Below are 19,908 nucleotides of genomic sequence, written 5' to 3'. Positions count from 1 at the left end.
AATAGTGTTAAAGCCATATGGAGTTTTGCACAACTGAATACCAATTATATTTTAATAAAGCTGACAAAAATATTTTTGAAGAAATTTCATACACTTTTAAAAATGTTCCACTGGCATTTTTAAAAGTATCAATAAGCTTTCTCTGAGGATAAAAAATGAAGAAACAGAGTTGACCAACTATTACTTGTTTTCATTGTATGTGTCCTGTATACAGAAGAGGGGGGAAAAAAACCCAAAGATTTACAAATATGTGCTGCCAGTAGTAAGAAAACTCTTTAGAAGGTACCTATGCCATAGACAAGAGATTTAATCAGGTAAGGGAACAGCTATTCTAGGAGACCTATTTTTTCATAAAGAAATTTGGCCAGAGTCTATCCCAGGTGCTCAGAGCGCCTTCCTTTTCAATCATTCCACAAATCAAATCAGTCTCAGTTTGGTTCATGCTGCCTCTTTTTCTTCCTCTCTCCCCTCCAATACCATCATGTTTTATCCCACCTGAACTCTTCATGGCCCAAGAGACCAAAATGCTACACAAAGACTATTAGGAAACAGCACTTTGCTCCCCCTCTATACCCCCAGTACTAGGTCTGAGCCCAGGGCCTTCACACTGAGCTATAGTCCCAGCCTTTATTTAGAGACAGTGTCTCACTAATTTGCTAAAGTCATCCAGGATAGGCTGAAAACCACCATTCTCCTGACTCATCTTTCCAGAGTGCAAGAATTACAGGTGTGCACCACCATATTTTCTGATTCCCAAACTAGGAAATGGCCTTTGTCACATTTCCTATATTTTCTAAAAAAGAAGTAAAGTTCATCTATAATATTTGCTACCTGTAGATGAACTATTAACATTCTGGTGTTCATCTTCATGCATCACAAATAACACAATATGGATTTAACAGTCAACAACTTTAAAGCTTTTCTATGGGAACTCTGAATCAATAAAACTATACAAGCTCCATGAGAGAACTCTGCCTTCTCAAAGTCCCACACCACATCCTGAAAATCATCACCAGTGTTATTTCAGAATTTTGTATGCTAGTCACATGCCACTATGACAGAAAAACAGCCTGACTCTGTCCTTAATGAGGCAACCTCTTCTATACCACTCCAACTGTCTACTAACTAAATACTATACAATGTGTATAAACACTTGTAAAAAAGTTTACAAGAAAATAAGGCACACTGTCACTGAAACTCTATACATTGTACTATTAAACTTCTATTTTAATGAATTTTAAGTACCTTTAGATATATAAAAAAAATTTAATGACTGCCACATACCTGTGGGTTTTCCAAACGTTTTAAATATTCTTCAAATGAACCTTCTATAAACTGCCAAAAAAAAAAGTCTATTAGGAATGTCATCTATCAAATACAACAGTTAACTGTTCTACTGTATAATGTTCACTTTGACATCAGAGTTCTTAAGCAAAACTAGGCTTCATAATAATAAAATATATCATCTATGACAGCACACCCAATTATTGAACACCATAAGCATAAAAAAGAATTTAAAGAAGGAAACATGGTCAGGAAACATTTCAGAGAAAAGGAATGACTCAAGATGAAGGTTAGCTGAAATCTAGATGGGCAGAGGAAGTGGACAACATACAACACAGGGAACAAGATGTGAGGAAGAAGAACAACATGTCACCAACACAAAAGCAAGTAGGCCAGCCAGTGGGACAACTTCGCTAGAGAGCTGAGTGAGAGAGGAGGCCAATCAAAAGCTGCTTACAGGAGGACTCAATCCCAGGCAGGACTTTCAGACTACACAGGAAAGACAATTTAAGGTCACTGTAGATGACACTGCACTGAGAAACTACAAGATGAAAACAGTACTTTTAAGATCAAATTGGGAGTGGCTTGTGTACAGAACAGAGTAAAACAGATAAAACGCTAAGGAAAATGTAAAGTTATACAACACAGAAGTAATAACAAGAAAGATGAGAACTAACAATGTTTAAGATATTTTCAAGCATAAGCAAGATTTTTAAAACACAGCTTACTTTATTGTTGTTTTACTATGAGTTTATTCCAGCTATGATTACCAAATCTTTTATTTTTTTCCTAGCAATTGAACTAATTTGAGAAAGTTTATTTTATTTTTATTCATTTATTTTTTTGTCTTTTTGAGACAGGGTCTCACTATGCAGTTCTGGCTGGCCTTGAGCTCACTTTGCAGCCCAAGCCGGTCTTGAACTCATAATGATCCTCCCACCTCAGCCTCCCGAGTGCTGGGATAACAGGCATGTGCCACCACACCCGGCTAACTACCACCTTTTATAACTGGCAGAGCTCTAAATGCAACCTAACACAAATGTGCAACCAACCTAAGCCTCTTTCAAGTACAAAACATCCAATAAAGGCCCTGTGGCTGAACAGTATCAGTAACAAGACAACTCCTGGCCTGAGTTCAATCCCCGGTTCTGAAAAAAAAAAAAAGACAGAACCCTTCCCACAACACCCTCTTCCAATTCTAGCTAACAGGTTCTTATTATAATGAATATGAAACTTACCCCTTTGGAACTGTCAACCTCTGATCACACCTCTTAAGATTATATGGACTAAATATATGCAAAGCACTTGAAGTATGCTAGCAAGAGTTCAATATGTTCAACCAATATTAACAATGACCGGGGCCGGGGAGTTAGCTCAGTAGAGTAAGTGCTTGCCTGGCAAGCACAAGGGCCTGAGTTCAATCCCCAGTTTCAGGGAAAATAAAAAACAAAAAAACAATGACCATTACCATCAACACAGCTCTGGGGTGAATAATACTTAATTTACCTCTAATTTCTTCAAATATTTATAGACTATCCTCCTCTCTTCACCCTAGCCATCTACATTACCATTTTCTTTGCTGCTAGTTTTTTTAACAAGGCAAAATTTCAAAGTACAGGTCAATTTTCTTTCTAAAATACCTTATTGCTCAACCTAAACCACAGCACATAAAATTTGTTTGACTGTAAAGGACAGCAACCCAAAAGCACACTCAAACCAAGAACTCATTACCTGTTATATCTCAAAATGTAATTATTTGCAAAAGGCCAATGTTCTTTACTAGTCACTAGGAGAGGGAGTGACATTCCTTTTAAAATCATCAAGTTACAGTCATAAACCAAAACTAATAAATAAGGCTTTGAATTAAAAAAGTCACTGTTGCATCTTATTTCAGTCAATTACAGTCTACTGATTAGTAAGTTGTTACAAAATGTTTTGTTAACTAATAATCATGATTCACATGATTAGCATTCTAATACATGATTTCCCAACAAACTCTGAAAATTAAAAATCTGTAAGTGCTTCTAATAAAATTAAGGCGTTCATATTACTTATGCTCAGGATATTCATTTATGCTCCAAATGTGAAATTTTTTTAACTCATAAGAAATCAACAATACTATTAATTTTAGTATTCAATTCTCTAAGAAAGTTTACAGTGTGTAAAGATCCTGGTCCAGATCGTCCTTGCACTCCCCAAAATTCAGTATTATTGCAGCAGAACTTTCAAAAGTGTCTGAATGAGCAACATAAAATAACCTATAAAATACTGCAACTGATAACAAATGCATTTAAGTTCAATAAACGAGTTCTTTTTGACAACCTGTAAAATTTCCATGAGAACAGATTTATGAAAGCCAAAAATGTAAATTCAAATCAAGACACCATCACTTCTTTAAAATTACAAATTACCTCTTCAAATTTCTCTCTGTTCTCTCGGAGATAGTGAATGCAGGCCATTCTAACTTCAACATGGCGAGACTGAGAATGCAATACCTACGAAGAAAAAGCAACTATTAAGCATTTCGTTCAAAGTACAACCTCATGCCTTCTGACACTCAAAGTAACGTGTCAACCAATAAACAGCAATCTCTTTCCATTTCCCTTTTTATAATTTCAAGATTTTTACTCAAGAATCTTACCTCCTCTGAGCACAACAGCATGACATACAGAAACAGCAATATACTTTTAAGTCAGAAGTTATTCTTTAAATATTATAGTAACATTTCTCCTTTAGGTCACTAACATCACTCCTTTGGGAACATCCTTATAAACTTAAAGACACTTGTTTCTCTTGTCTGCTCTCTACAATAACTTTGTTTTTCACAAGGCAGAACTAACAAAATCCCTGCTGTTCAGTACTCAGCCTCCATCCTACGCTTGTTAGAAAATGAAACAAATAGAGATGGAGTAATCCTCTTTGGGACCTTAAGCCTGTAATAGATGAGATTTCCCTCCAATAATTCTGAAAATGTGTAGTGAGTCTAGGTAGAAATTTAAGTTCATCATGTTTTTTTTCAGAAAAAGAGATTAGCTTACAAAACTTTCAAGTATTCTTTGAGAACAGCCTAGTATGCAGCCTGAAAGCTTATGTGCTATTATCCCAAGAGGTTTGGGACTTGTTCTTATACCTCAAATCATAGAACACCAACCTAAAAAACATGGTCTATAGCCTCTCATTCTGTGGCCTCCATTTTCTTCTGTTAAAAAACCAGCTCAACAAGCTGATAACTTCTACTGTTGTTCTGTCTCTTAATGAATTAAGCTCTGAATTGAAACAAATACTCCTCACCAATACTTAGAAACCCACTGGCTAGCCCTTGATACTTAACTATGTTTAAAATAGGTTAAAATGCTTTTCTATTACTAGGTATCTCAAATTAAGATATTCAGATTAAACACACATACTTGTACATACATACACACATGCACACACCCTCTGAAATAACACATCTCAAAGTACTATCAGGGTCTTTGAAGAAAGTATGCTGCAGATATAGCTCAGTAGCATAAGCACCTGCCTAGCAAGCATAAGGTCCTAAGTTCTATGCCCAGTACCAAAACAAAAAACAAAAAAACAAAAAACAAAAAACACCTGCTTAGGCAGAGCACAACGGGCAGTTTCCATCCCCGTCGTCGTGTGGCCCTGCCACCAGGGTGCCCTGAGATAGGGACTGAGACTGGGCGTGGTAGTGGTGTACACCTGTAATGCCAGCACTTAGGAGGCTGAAAATAAGAGCATCACTAGGAATTCATCTATGTAGTGAGACCCTGTGGGCCCCATAGAGCCTGTCCTAAATACAGAAAAAGTAAAGAATTTATATTAACAGGAGTTAAGCTGAAATTTACAGTTCTAAGGTAGGCCGGGTGGCACATACTGGAAGACAGAAGTAGAAAGACCACACATTCGAGCCCAGCCTATGAATTGTAAAGGTCTGGCTCAGAGCAAAGGCCCTGGTTTCAATCCCCAATACTAGAAAAGTAAATAAACAAATTACAACTCCAGCCATGCATGGTGGTGCACACCCATGGAGGCTGATGCAAGAGAATCTCCAGTTCAAATCTAACCTGAGCTTCACTGCTAGTTCAAAGCTAACCTGGACTACACAGCAAGGCCCTATCACTAATGAAGTAGGAGGAGAGTCTCCCTCATTTTGGGGTAAGCAGAGAATTCCGCAAAGTCTAGGTTCCGGCTGCCCATTTTACAGTTTTCTTGACTAACAGGCAAGTTCACTTATACCCACAGAACCCCACACACCACTGCCTGCACAACCAGCCTGTCCTACTACATACACCAAGGTACACTGAAGATGTAGTAGCTGGCTTCTGCAACTGAGTTTGTGTACAGCATAACAGCTGGCTCTCAGCTTAACTGGCTGAACCTTCATTGTTGTCTTGGGTAATACTAGTTTCCAATACAAGAAGAAAATCCGTATCTTCTTAAAAAACAACCACAGAAAAAAAATTTGCCGGGTCAACAAATGACATTTAACAGCACTTCTTTCACAGGAACTGAATCAAGGCATTATTAACGTGAGTAAGCCACCGAGTCATCTGATAGGGCCTTCCTGCCATTACCAAAGTGAAGCTAATGCTAAAGCCATTTACCTAGCAACAGGTGGCAGACATAAGCTAGTAAAGCTCATTTCCTACAAAAGAACAATGGAAGGAATAGCTAAAAGCTTTTCTCCACTTTTAACAAAGATGTCACCACACAGAATCAACCAATCTGAACCTGTTGCTCAGCAGAAAACTTCTCAGTAACTTCCACTACAAGGTACTGATAATTTATATAAAGTCAACACTGCAAGGGAAGCAAAGTCAAATGACAACTATTTTAAAAAGTTTACTGTGCAAGCTTGAGGACATCAGAATTGAAATAGGTTGAATCTATTTTTGTAAATTATTACATAAATGAAAATAAGCTCAAGGTAGGAAAGCTTTCCCATCATTACTTGCAACAAGATAGTGACAAACACAGGGAAAGGCTGAGCCGCACTGTTTTAGCAAGTCCTCTAAGAGTGGCCTATTTTTAGCTTGGTGACTAGGAGCAGATTCAGGTCAGGCCTCCTGCAGGTCCAAATCCACTAACATAAAAGAGGGACTCTCTAAATCAGGTAACTTGGCGGGAAAGACTACTCCTACTTGAAATCTCTTCCCTCTCTTTAAACCATTTAGAGGACTCCTTGGAAAAGCCGTTAATGAAAATTTTGTAAGAGAAATTGTTCACCTGCCCTCTAAAAAAAATCTTTTGTACAGATTTTAAAAAGGCAGCCTAAGCCAAAGGATGGTGTTATTTCACCCCAATCACTTTGCCTTTGGCCATAATGTCTATTTAATACTTGAGCTCTCCCAAGGTTCAGTCTCTGAGCTGAGCATTATGTATTCAGTCACACAAGTTGGAGAAGGAAGTCCCTCATGCCTGAAGTAAACCCCAATACAACTTTGTTTGGGGGGGTTCTGATATTAATAAGTTTTTACTGTAACTAGTTCTCACCTCTTAAAACTTAAAATTAGAGCCAGATACTACTACAATATGCAAACAGTTCTACAGAATCAAGTTCACTAAGTACCTATGGCATGTAATACTATGACAAACCCATCTTCCTGCTTCAATGTAAACCTGGATAGCTGACTTGAACTCTCAATATTAACCTCCACGTCCTTCTAAACAAATTCTGTACTAGTATATAAGAAATATGAGCTGATTTCACCCCCACTTCCTCTGCTTCCAGAGGTGATAAGGAGTCCAAGAAGGCTGAGAGGAAACAACAGATGAGGATACAGAAAATTCATTCACCAACAGGACAGAATGTTTACCTAAGAGGTGATAACTGAGTTGGGTGTGTGAACACACAATAAAACATCCTAAATTTCTGGAAATGAGATAGGTCTAAAAATAACTGAGAAAGAAGGGACATTTCAGGGAAGATGTTGCATAGCAATGCCTGTAACAAAATGCAAAGGTTTCTATGGATTAAATCAGTTTCTTGGGTTTTTTTTTTTAAAAAAAAAAAGAAGGAAATACCACAGCAGAAAAAACTTTACAAAGTTAAGTCTACCGACTGATTTTTTTAAAAATGCTAACTTGTCTCTACATGTCGAGTAAAATATTTACTCACAAACAGAAACTTGCAAAGATATTTAGCATTCAAAAGAGGTGAAGGTGGGAGGAACCCTGAGATGGAAAGGCGTAGTTCTTAAGCCAAAGGAAAGCAAACCGTGAAAGATATGAAAACACACCAGAGCAGTAATGTGAAACTTTCATCCAACTATTGTAATAGCTATTCTTCAAATATAGGATGGGTTTTGGTGACTGCACACCTACAATATATAGTGTTATGTAACATAAAATAAGCTGAAAAAAAAAATCAGAAACATCTTTCTAAGCCACTATATTAGGAATGGTTTCCACCACTAAAAACCCAGTAAGGTCTGCCCCTAGACAACCCCCTTCAATACTGCACCTACTGACACAAAAACAGACTATTCTAAAAAGTAAGTTCTTTTTTGTGTACCTCCTTCGTCACCTGAAACATTTAAGTGTGGAATCTACTAAAGGCTGAAAATATTCTCTATCTCTAAGCGGGAGGCTTTCGCAAAAGGCAGTTTGCCCTGCGGCTTCGGGGACATCCGCGAGCCTGACTAGCCCACATTCCAAAGTTCAGCAGCAGCAGAGGCAGCTGCAGGAGGAAAAATGTGTCCCAGGCAGAGTTGGGCGCACCACCTCCTGCAGTAAACACTGCTTCGCCGCCGCGAACGCCGCGCTGCTACAGCGAAGGGAAGGTGAACGCGGAACAAAACTGCGAGCGAGCGGTTCGCCGAGTGCCCCGCAACCCGGCGGCGAGCAGGCCCCACAAGTTGTTCTCCACTTGCGTCCGTCCCGACGTTCCAAGGGGCCGCCGTGACGACAGCCCGGCCCTGCGCGGCCCGGCCCTGGGCGGCCGCGTCCCACCCGCCCGCCGCCCGCCGCCCGCCGCCCATTACCTGCTCCGCCACGGCCCGGAACAGGCACGACCCGTCCTTGGCGACCAGTTTCCGATATAAGCCCAGTCTCCGCAGATAAGCGTCCATGGGTGTCGCGTCCTCGCGGGGCCCCGCGCTGCCCTGCTCCCCGCCGTTGGGGGCGCCGACGACCGCATCCATGTTGCCGGGCGCGCTGCAGGCCGGGCGCGGCGCCGGCTAGCCCCACATGGCCGCGTAGCCGGTGGCTCGACGCCTCGGCCTGGGGCGGGAGGCGGCACGGACTCGGCGGGCGGCGGCGGCCTTAGGCGGCCCGAGGCGGCGGCCCGCGCTCTCCGCGCGCATAGGAGCCCTGCTTAGTGCATGGCTGTCCGCACGCGGCCGCCTCCCGCAGGGACCACGCGCCCCGGTGTCGTGAGGGACTCGAAGCCGCCTCTGAGAGTGCGAAGTCACTTCCCGACGGCCGCGCTGCCCGGCGATGGGACCGGCTCTGGGGTCGCCGCCCCCACAAGTTTCCCGGTCCCGACAGGAAAGCGAAGCCTTAGTGCCCCGCGCACGGCCCACGCCGGGAGCCCAGGAAACCAAAAGAGAAAGCCGCGGCTTTTCGTTTCCCCACCTAGCCCGAGGCGCCGGAGGGGCGGGGAGCTTGGAGTGGGTGGGTGGGGAGCCTGGCGGAGGGTAGCAGCCTCACAGCGCAGAATTTGTTTTCGCTTTCGTCCCACCGCGGCGAGGACGGCGGGAGATGTAGTTTGGCAGCGACAGGAAGTCAGCGTGCGGCGGGCAGGGACGCCCCGGTCGGCTTACGCGGGGGAGGAGCCCGGAAGGCGTACGAACTACAACTCCCGACAGCCACCAGGAGCCGGTGTAGTGCTTCTCAGGCGCCGAGTCAGCGAGCAGGCCGAGGATCTCCGCCCGCCGACGCCGGTGACCTAAGCGCCGCCCGTCCGTCCTGTGCGCCGCAAGGCGCGCGCGTAGAGTTGCTAAGGACACCGCGGCGATCGAGACGCTAGCCCTTTGTATATTTCCAAATGGGGCGCACCTGTCAGCTCCCCTCCCCCCGGCCTACCCGCCGGGCGTTTCCACTGAGGCGGCTTTAACGGCTTAAGAAAAAAATGAAGCTAATTTGCCGAGGCTCCCGAAGGGTACCATGCGGGCGACACACGCTGACCGTAAACCAACCGTAGGCCGCCGCCAATGTCTGTTAGAAATGAGGGGTTTGGCTCATGCACCGCGCCCAGAGGACGCCTGTGCGGAAGACACATTTTCACCCTGCCGCTGCAGCTGCTTATCCACGAAGATATGCCACTGTTGGAAGAAATCAGAAATTTCCTTCCCTTGTCAAAAAAAAAAAAAAAAGTTCAATCCCTCGTTCGGGGGTTGGGGGGGGGGCTCTTGTAATAAAGTGCTGCCCTTGTCATAGGGCTCAAAAAGGCCGAGGTTTCAGGCTCAACTTGCTACCCCCGGAGCAGGGAAATGACAGTCAACTCTCAGCCTTTAGAATAGGGTAATTATCCAACAAGTTCTGGAACACCGGAATTTTAATTTGCTAAAATACTACATCTGGTGTCCTTCTGCAAATACATCATTAATCAGGAAAACTGATCCAGTCTTGAGGCTGTGGTAGAGGAGAGAGAAAAGTAGAGGACTGCCATGGTTTTAGGCGTGGTCAAATTCTTTGCAATGGGTGTAAGGCAGGCCAGATGGTGGGAATCCAACATAAATTACTGAAAACTGTTAAGACACAATGAAAGCAATGTCATATTTTCACTTTCTTTAAAGCATCTAAATTTGATTTCGTGTTTAGATACTCTATCTCCAATTGTACCATCTTTAAAAAACACAGACACCATTGTGACCTAAATGAAAATTTTCTTTGTCTAATAGTAAATTTTTTATATCCTGTAGAAAGGAAACACCTCTGAGGGGAAAAAAAAATAGTGTTAAGGTTAAGCCTGTGGCTATATTATTTTTTTGAATATTTTTGAATTGCATATACTTTTTATGCTTTTTAAAAAATTATGAAATATTGCCACTACTTATAGTTTGCCTTTTAGAGCCACAAAAAAATTCAAACTACGGCTGGAGATATAGTTCAGTGGTAGAGTGTTTGCCTAGCATGTATGAAGTCCTGGTTTAGTATCCACCAGGATACAGTAATAAAGGCAGTAGGTTGTAAACATCAATTTTATAAACAGCAGACTTTCTGATATATCAAAACAAATCCAGGTCTTTCCTAACATTTATTAATATTCCTAAAGTAAATTTCTGCACTTAATCTCATGTGTGTATAAGAAATCTGTGCGTAGTATGCCATGCTAAAAGTAAATTGCTCAGTATCTCAGGGATATAACCTAGTATCACCAGGGTCTTCACATTTCATAGTTCATCAGCCCTGTTTTACAATTGAAATGTTGAAGATTACATTGCATTATTTTTTAGCAAATTATTCAGATAAAAAGCTTAGTCCAACTTTGCACAATGAGGACAATAATTTTCTTAGTAATTAATAGCTTTTCAAGGATATTCATTTAAATGTACTTACATATTTTAAATGAAGTAAAATTACTATCTTTTTAAAGCCCCAGAATCTCTCTGAAACACATAAACTAAATGCATCTTTCATTCTACAACATCTTTAGTCTTCCTCACAAATATTTCATTCACTAACAATAGCATGATCAAATAAAGAATGAATATACATAATGTCCATCACCTTTAGTATTCTAGTGTAGAGCTTAGTATTTAGGGTCTACTTTCAATGTATTTTAAAATAAACTGTTAACTATAAGAACATAAAGTCCTCTACCAAAATTCTCTGAAACTGTTATACAAATATGATTTATCAGAATAAAGGGATAACACCTTTCTGATCTTATAGATACGGTGGCACAATTACTTATCCTACTTTCTGCTGAATGAATAGAGAGCAACCTCGCTGTACAGTAGCTGCTTCGAGTTCCAAAATTAGAAGGATGCACCTGTCATATCTGACCCCAGCCTGCATAAGGAAATCCTTTAGGTATTTTGAGACTTAATCCAAGACAGGCCTCTGTATGTCAACTCCCCAAATATAGCTTGCTGTTCAAGCTTAGAAGATCCTATGTCTTTAAACTGAACCCAAACTTACAGAAACCTACTCGCTTTCAAAGGATCCTGATTTGCTAGCATTGACTTCTGAAACTTTTCAAGAAACCAAACCACAGCAGATTGAAAACAATTGAGATGAGGGAAAGGAGAAAAGAAAAAAAGGAAGGGGAAAAAATCATGTCTGTATATACACAGGATAGCAAAATGACTGTACTACTCTTTTCTATTGATTTTTTTAAAGGTAGCAGTTAATGCTTAAAATTTTTATTTTGGGGGGCCTGGCCCTAGCTCAGTCCTTTAAGTGGCTGCTTCCACAAAGCTGTCAGCCTCAGGTTGCTGGAGTTCGAACCTCACAAGTCTCCCGCTGGCCAAAAGTGCCCTGAAGGCATTCGAGGAACAAAAAAAAAAAAAAAATTTATTTTGGCCAACTTGACATGTTTGTATCTGGTAATCTGAACAACTTTATTGAAGACAACTATGAAATATAACCATTGTTGAATACCTATCTTATTTTTTGAAACTGTGTATTGTTTCTAATATCTATTATTTTTCTATTATCTTTCAAATAAAAATTATAAAAGAAAATGTTCATTCTGAGGGAGCCATCTCTGTCCAGCAAAAGTGAAAAACACCTTAAACAATTCTCTTTCTCATCAAATACAACCTGAAAAGAGTCAATGCTTTGGAGGCCCTAATGAAATTGCTAAAATTACGCTTGTGTAAATGTATTGACCGACTTTGTGTGTCTTGTACCCAGTCAATACCTCAAGTCAGTTGTTTACTCTGACAAATTTGGGGGCTAATTTGATCTCTCTCTCTCTCTCTCTCTCTCTCTCTCTCTCTCTCTCTCTCTCTCACTTTCTTTCCTTTCATTCTTGTTGAGGTTTGATCCTAGGGTCTTACACATGCTCAGTATGCCACTCTATCGCTGAAATACACCTCCAACCCTGGAATTTTTTTTAAAATAGTTTTGTTTCTTAAGATATGAGGCTTGGGGGCTGGCCAAATAACTCAGTGGGTTAAAGCACCTGCAAGCAGGAGCAGGGGCCAGAGTTTCGATCCCGGGACCTGCTGTGCCTGCCCTACCCCTGGGGCATGCGGAGTCAGCAATTGAGACTGGGTGTACAGGCGCACCTATAATCCCAGCTCTTGGTAAGCTGTACACAGGCAGATCACTATGAGTCCGATCTAGCAGTGAGGCCCTGAATACCCTGTAGACCCTTCCCTAAAATACAAAAAAAATAATAATAAAAAATAAAAAATGAGATTGGTAGATTACATGGAGGCTTTTATTTTTTTTTTCTGCAATATAAAGCTAGATATGGTGGTAGGCAGCATCTTAGATGCCCCCGCCCCCGATTCCCATGCACCGGTGTTCACACTGCTGTACAATGGCTTTCACCTTGTGCCACGGTTATTGTGAGTGACCAATGTGGTGGTATATCACTTCTGAAGGTAGGTTACAAGAGATACTTTTTTGTCACTTCTGTTGGAATTATATTTCCTCTCCCCTGGGTCACTCAGTGTGATGCAAGCTTGCTGTTGCAGAGAGGTTTCTCTGGGTAAGGAACTGGAGCCTCCTTCCGCAGATATATGCGTACCTTTTTGGATGAATCCTCCAATCCAGTCAAGCTTTCAGATGACTATAGCCCTGGTCAAAACCTGGACTTATGGGAAAACACCCAGCTAAGCTCTGAAAGGCTTGAGACCTCTAAAACTATGTGAAATTTTTTTTCCCAGTTTTCTTTGGGGTGGTAGAGATCACAACAATGGCTTTGTACGTGTTAGGCAAGTGTGGTGCAACTACTACATCCCCAGACCGCTAAAAAAAAAAAAATGTTATGCTTCTAAGTTTTGGAATAATATGCCACACAGCCATATGTTGGTTGGCCATTGCTAGGTAAACGTAGAATGAATACATTTCAATAATTCATGAAAATAATTGCTATTTTATTAACATTCGTGAATTTACCAGCTGGCTGAGTTTTAAGCAAAAGAAGCTAAGTTATTTTAACCAAAAGTGAAAAGAGCCTGTAAATGAATTCTTGTTTCTATTTGCAAAATCTTTTACAAAATAATAGAGTAATGTAAGAATGCCCAGGCATTACTGCTATGCAATACTTTTATTTTCTATTAAAATTCACTCTAATCCTTCCAAATTATTTCACAGAAAAGGATCTGTTTCAGATCCTATGTAGAAGAAAATACTAATCATTGTCCTTCATTTCCATTGTTCTTCCTTTGAGTACTACCAACTGTTGGATTATTTTTCCCACCTACCTTGGAACTAAATGTGACTATCTGATTATGTTTAGGTCAGTGACGTGAAAAACTGATGAATTTCACTTCTAGCTAATCTTAAAGATGAAGTCTCATACACCGTTTTCTACGTTTCACAAACTGCTTTGAAAACATGATTAAACCTAGTCAGTTCTGATCACGCACACCATACCCTAAGAGATTAACAGAGCAATGAAGTGTGGAGGAAGCAAGGCCTCTGACTATTTAGGGGTCTAAGCCTTAGGCCACTCACTTCCAACAGCCCGTAAGAGAAACCTGTTTCATTAACCATTTTTGTTGTCATAGCTATTGGTCTGTGTACCCTACCATATTTTTCTCTATAATTAAACAGAATCATATTTGAGTCCAAATAAAATTTACTTATAAGAGACCCTTTCAGGGCTGGGGAGACAGCTCAGTGGCATAAACGCCTGCCTGGCTAGCGCAAGGTCCTGAGTTCAATCCCCAGTACCACAAAAACAAAAAACAAAGAGACTCCACAAACAATAACAAAAAATTGAAATGCAACCTTTGGGGCTGGTGAGAGGGCTCAGTGGTCTAAAGCACCTACTTAGAACAAGCTTAGCAAAGCACAGGGACCATGGTTCAATCCTCCAGCACCACATGCCAGCCAGCCCCGCCCCCTGGTGGGCTGAGCTGGCCACACACACACACACACACACACACACACACACACACATATAAATAAAATTAAAAAAAAAAAAAGAGGCCCTTCCTCAGTTAACAGAATATATTTGTTTTCTGAAAAGTTGGGGAATTGCAGAAGACTTTATTTTAAAAGTTCCAAGTACCCAAGGACTTCAAAACATTAACATTTTAACACCAAAATAAGTATTATTTCAATTACGTTCTCCGTTCTTCAGCTTTACATTGACATCATTAACCATCTCATTTTGAAACCTGCCTATGCCATTATGGGTAGAACCATCTGAATAGCTTGATTACATCTCTTTTGATCATTCCTTTTGTTTCCTACTCCCACGCGTAGGGCTCAAGCTTTATTTAGTTCTTTTCTAGTCCATGCTAAGCATTTCCACCGAAAGTACTTTGCTGGGAGGTAGGAGGATACAATACTAGGAATTGAACCAGGGCTTCATACATGCTAAGCAATTGCTGTACCCCTGTGCTATCTTCCCAGTCCATAAAGCACATCATTCCTATAAACAAATTCATCTTCCTCTTAAAACATTACTGATTGGCTAGACATGGTGGCACATACCTGTAGTCACAGTGATACAGAGAAAAAAAGTGATCTCAGGTGGTTGACCTCTAAATGATACAGGGAACCTCCAAATGATGTAAGGTGATCCTCCAGCCTGACTTGGATGAGTTTGTGAATTGAATGAATTTTAGGAACAAACAGAGGTTATGAGCAGAATATATTTATTGAGGGAAAGAAAGCTCCTGTCCAAAAGAGGAACAGGAAGGAGGTCTGAGTGGGTTGTCCCTGTGAAGCTGTCTCTTCCAGGGACTTTTATAGTGTAAAATCATGTGGGGCTAAGGTGGAGAAATTGGGAACTCACTTAGGTGAATGTGGGGTGGGACAAAACTATGGTCAACCAATGGGATTATAAGCACCATTGCTCAGGTAAAATTGATTAAGCCCAGGACCAAATGGGGTAGTGAGTCATGAGTCATGTAGCAAATGGGCATGAATGTAAAACAGGACTTTATCAGGTAGCCATAAAATAATGATTTTTTCCTGGCTTTCTCAGGGTGAAGATCAATCCTGGATGCTAATCTTTAAGGAGGTTAGTATTTGTTTGATCTTTGGTCTTAAGGTCTGGCTCACAGCAGAAGCATCTGTCCCTCTCATAGCTGTAAGGTATATTGTCTTCTGTGTTACCTCCTTTGAGCTCCTGGCTCTGTCTATTGTCTATATTTCTATCTAACTCGGTTGCCTGCAACATTCCCCTCTCTGAAGAAGTAACCTAAACTGCCATGAGGGAAGCATGGGCGATGACTGCTCTGGCTTCTTCAGGCTGAAAGTGATCATAGGTGTGAACCAGCAGTCAGAGATACTCTCCAGAGTTTCTATCTAAAGGCCCTCAATAGGCATCAGGCATTTTCATCTTGGATAGACATATAGCTTTGAATCTGGAGGAGACAAAGCCAAAGAAACTATTAAACATGTATGCCAAATAATAATATCCACAGGACCCAGTACTCACTTAGCAGAGCTGGAATGTAATAACTTTTTTTTTTTATCTTGTGTCAGACTTGGGGAAAACACTGAGTACTTTCTAGTTGGCAAGTGGGGCCACTGGCTGAGTAACTACCCACACATCTGCATGAGCATCTATTAAAAGTCTAATAGGCTTTTTCTTATATTGGCAGTTAACATGAGTTCCAATAGGATGAGAGGTAAAGATTCATGATCTTATCAATCTGGAACTTTCCTGATTCCATAATGAACATTTTTTTTTTCCTTCCCTTTCAGCTTTGGACATTTTTCCTTGAAATGTCCCTTCTCTCTGTCTGGATCCAAGGCAGCATAACATTTTCTCTGTTTCCTGACTAGCCTTCATTTCTGCAGGCTGCTAGTATCACTATTCTCATTTCCTGGCTATAATTCCATTCTGTATTCTTTCTACTATCAAATATTTTCTGAGAAATTTCTAACAACTAAGACCAATTCATTCCTGCAAACCCTTCTAACTTCTGTGTCAGATATCTGGGGCTCACTGAGCAACGTATAACTTTTTAGCTTTAAGGCCTCCTACAGGCATCCCTGCCCAAGGAAAGCGAGAGCAACTTCTCTTGTAATGAGGCAGGAAACTCAGAGAAGGCTCAGCTTACCTGAGCTATATGAAGTGGACAGTTAGGGAAGGCCTTAATATGTGTCTCTATAAACAAAATCTGGTGGATCCCAGTAAAAGGAATCTCAGTCTAGCATATTTGTTATAGATTTTACCTGTGTGATTACCTAGATTTTGGTATCTTCTAGGAAAGAACAAATTTTTCAGAGATTAGAACATACATAATCAAAGCATGCTGTGGTAACCTGTTTTAACTAGTGAAATACCTCTTAAGTCTTGTACATGAACAGCAATATATATTACACTTGTAAAAAATCAGGCTCAGCATCATTTTGATTAGTTAGCAACCTGAATATATTGTAGTATCTCAGTTACAGCTAAAGCAAGATGTCTTCTAAAGTCTGTTTGTATTGGGGTACAATGACTGGAAGAAAAGTCAGGGTTGGAGAAGGACAGAGAGACCTGTGCCAATGTCCAACAATTGGCTGGATTTTTTTTTCCTTTAGTCCTGATTACTCAAGGCTCTTCCAAGGAGATGGCAGGTAGAGATAATAGTCTGGCCAGAGGGAAGAGGCAGGCCCAGGGCCTGTTAGTCTTACTGGACCATTTGGGAAGCTGAGACTGAGCTCTGGAGCATCTGCCTCAGAGTGCAGTCTACTTTTAGTGGCTCCTTTGGCAGTCAGAGCATGGCTTGTGGGCCTCTTAAGGCAGTCCCTCTTATGCTGACCTGGCTTCTGACAGCAGTAGCAGATAAACCTCATCATCATTGAGCTCTTCTTAGAGTCAAGAGAATCAGACTTAGGGTCTCTTTTGAGGCCGCAACAAAGGCAGCCATTTTTTATCTCTTTGCTTTCTCTCCCTGGTTTTCTCCCAGTTCCAATTATAGGACACTTAAACAGTTTTTACTAAAGTATCAAATAAGTTGTCTGGAGCAAAAGCTGTCTTTTGTAGCTCTTGAACTTATCTATAAAGGTAATCTGTTCCTCTATTTAATTAGCATCTAAGAAAATATGTCTTACTGATGCTTCTAAAACATTACAAGAAATCAAAGGTGTTCATCTTTCTCCTAGTAAGTAGCTAAAATTTAAAATAACTAAGAAGCTTGGTTTTAGTTCTTTTTAAACCTTCAGGAATAAACACGTGAAAGAAAATGTCTTTTCTAGCCTCTTGCCTGGCTATTAGGCCAGCAGGGGTCTGACTGCTCAGGCTCCAGTGGGAACAGAGTTTCACTTGTTGTCTGTCTTTTGACTTTTTAAAATTAACAATATAATATTCCTCTCCAAATGCAACAGCTGCTTGTAATGCTACCTGTATTTCCACAGAAGTCAAAACTTGGTTTAAAATAAAAATTACATCTTTTCAATCTGGTTCATAAGTCTGAGAAAATTGTCTAAAGACATCAATGTACTTATCTGGGTCATCTAAGGCCCATGAACTCTGGAAGTTCCAACGTGTCTCTTTCTTTAAAGGGTAGTGCCCTTGAGGAGCTTGTAAAAACCCAGCTGAGGATGGGTGTAGCCCAGTAGAGGCCTGGAATTTAGCTGTTCTAGAAGCCCACCTTTTAGAAAGGCAAATAGGGGAAACCTTAGTTTTAGTAATGGTGGGTGAGGCCGAACTGCCTAGTTCTCCTGTTGCTTATATCTACATTTTAAAACTTAAACAACAATAACCTTAATGGAAATGAAATCTGAACATAAGACATTTTTACCTTTTTCCTTTTTATATCATTTTCTAGTTACAAAATAGCATCATAATTGGTACTTTCCTCTGCATTTCATGTTGATTAAATGGCCCTTTTTCAGCATGTAAGGATGAAATGTCTTCTGGTGCCTAATGAAGCACTCTTAAGAAGTAAGAGACTTTGACTGTGAGATAACCTGGAATTCAATAGAAATTACCTTTCTGGGCATCCCCACCTTCTTTCTAACTGATTCCTCCACCCATGCATCCCTTTAGCCCTCTCCAGAGCAGGTAGATGCTCCTGTTGGAGAGAAGGGAGACAAGATTGCACCAGCCTCTCCACCCTCAAACTGGCACATGATTCCTATCTCCTAAAATATCTCACAAACACTTCACTTACTCTTATTGACTATTTGTAAGTTACAATTGGTCTGGTGATCAGAATATCTGCAGAAGAAAGCATAACTATGGCATAAAAGGTCAATTTGAAGTAAGCACTTTTTAGGCTACAAAGGTCTCTTCCAGAGATAGAACAATTGACTGGAGGGATTTGGCCCCGTGCACTAAGCCAAGTCTCTAAACATTTGTTTTCCATCTAATTGCCTAGCTAAACATTTTCAGTAACTGGATAAGATTTAAATTTGAAGCTCACAGGTGAAACTTACATTTATCATCTAGCGTCACATTTTACATGTTGGTAAAAACACTTTAAGGCTAACAAAAATCTCTTTTTTTCAAAACTGTCCTATTAATCAGCTGTGAAACTGTCTCATTCATATTTATTTCTCAATAAAAAAAATAAATATAAAAAACCCCAAAATCTCTTTTTTTACTCATGAACATGTAAGGTGCAGATGTAAATCATTACTCCTAATAGCCATTGTAGAGTGTAAACTATTGCAAGCTGCCTCAGTCTAATTTCTGAAATAGTAACTCATTAAGTTGTTCTATTGAAAAGCTCAGGTAGAATTTGTAGTTTACTAGCAGAAAGAAAGGAAGAAAGAACAATGGTCAGGAGCAAATTTTCACCAAGGAACCTTTGAGTATGGCCATAACTGCTCAGGTATTCTCAGTTTCTCTTGGCCCACATAACCAGAGATGTCTCCAAAAAGGAATCCAGCAGTTTCTCTGGTCAACATTCCATCAGCTATAGGTTTCAATGGGGATTCACCAAAGAATGGCTGGGAAAACCGGTCCTCTGCTTAAAAGAGTGGCAGCTGCTCTAAGAGCATTTACTAGCTGCCAAAGTAACCACTGTTTATCCAAGTTCCATAAGGGATAGTTAAAAGCCTGAACAAGATTACCTTCCACTTTACAGTAAAGGTTTTAAACTCTACAACTTATCTTTTATGCACCTAAATGATGGCTAGACCTAGGAGAAAAGATTGGAGATCCTCCCTCTCAAGAAATGTGTTTTGGTCCCATAAGTGTGCTGCATTTGAGGATAGCTCCTTCTGGTGTCACCCAGAAGTTGTTTCTCTCCACTGTGTCTCAGGTTTAGCCTCCCGAAGAAGACCTGCCCAGAACACTAAGCTGGGGCATGGCTTTTATATGTGTCCTCCTGGACGGGCATAATTACTCTTTGTTTCATCTGACCCAGAGATGGGGTATGTATCCTTTTTCTAAAATGACTTCCCTGTCTTCAGCACTAACCAACATTCATTTTCTAAGGGCTTCACCTAGTTGGAACAGTCTAGAGTTTTCCTAATTTTACATGCCTCTAAAAGGGAAAGTACCAAGAGGTGGGAAAATTAGGAGTAAAGTCAAAGAAAGGAAACTGAAACAGAGCAGGCCTGACATTTCCTCTAGCATGTAGAGGGGGATCAGAACCAGTC

At 40.7% G+C, this 19,908-nt stretch overlaps 1 protein-coding gene across 1 annotated transcript in view; it reads right to left on the bottom strand.

Annotated features, from left to right (window-relative positions):
* Otud4 (OTU deubiquitinase 4) overlaps nt 1-8,535 on the bottom strand; it is a 49,837-nt gene extending 41,302 nt beyond the window's left edge. The window contains exons 1-3 of the mRNA XM_023705718.1: nt 8,271-8,535; nt 3,696-3,779; nt 1,285-1,335 (exon numbers count right to left, since the gene is read on the bottom strand). Coding sequence (XP_023561486.1) covers nt 1,285-1,335; nt 3,696-3,779; nt 8,271-8,429 — 294 coding nt within the window. The 5' untranslated portion in view covers nt 8,430-8,535. The remainder of the gene's footprint in view (nt 1-1,284; nt 1,336-3,695; nt 3,780-8,270) is intronic.
* Between the last annotated feature and the right edge of the window lie 11,373 nt (nt 8,536-19,908).

Source organism: Octodon degus, unplaced genomic scaffold, assembly GCF_000260255.1.
Source record: "Octodon degus isolate 3935 unplaced genomic scaffold, OctDeg1.0 scaffold00227, whole genome shotgun sequence".
Taxonomy (NCBI): Eukaryota; Metazoa; Chordata; class Mammalia; order Rodentia; family Octodontidae; genus Octodon; species Octodon degus.
This window is presented reverse-complemented; position numbering and strand designations above follow the sequence as displayed.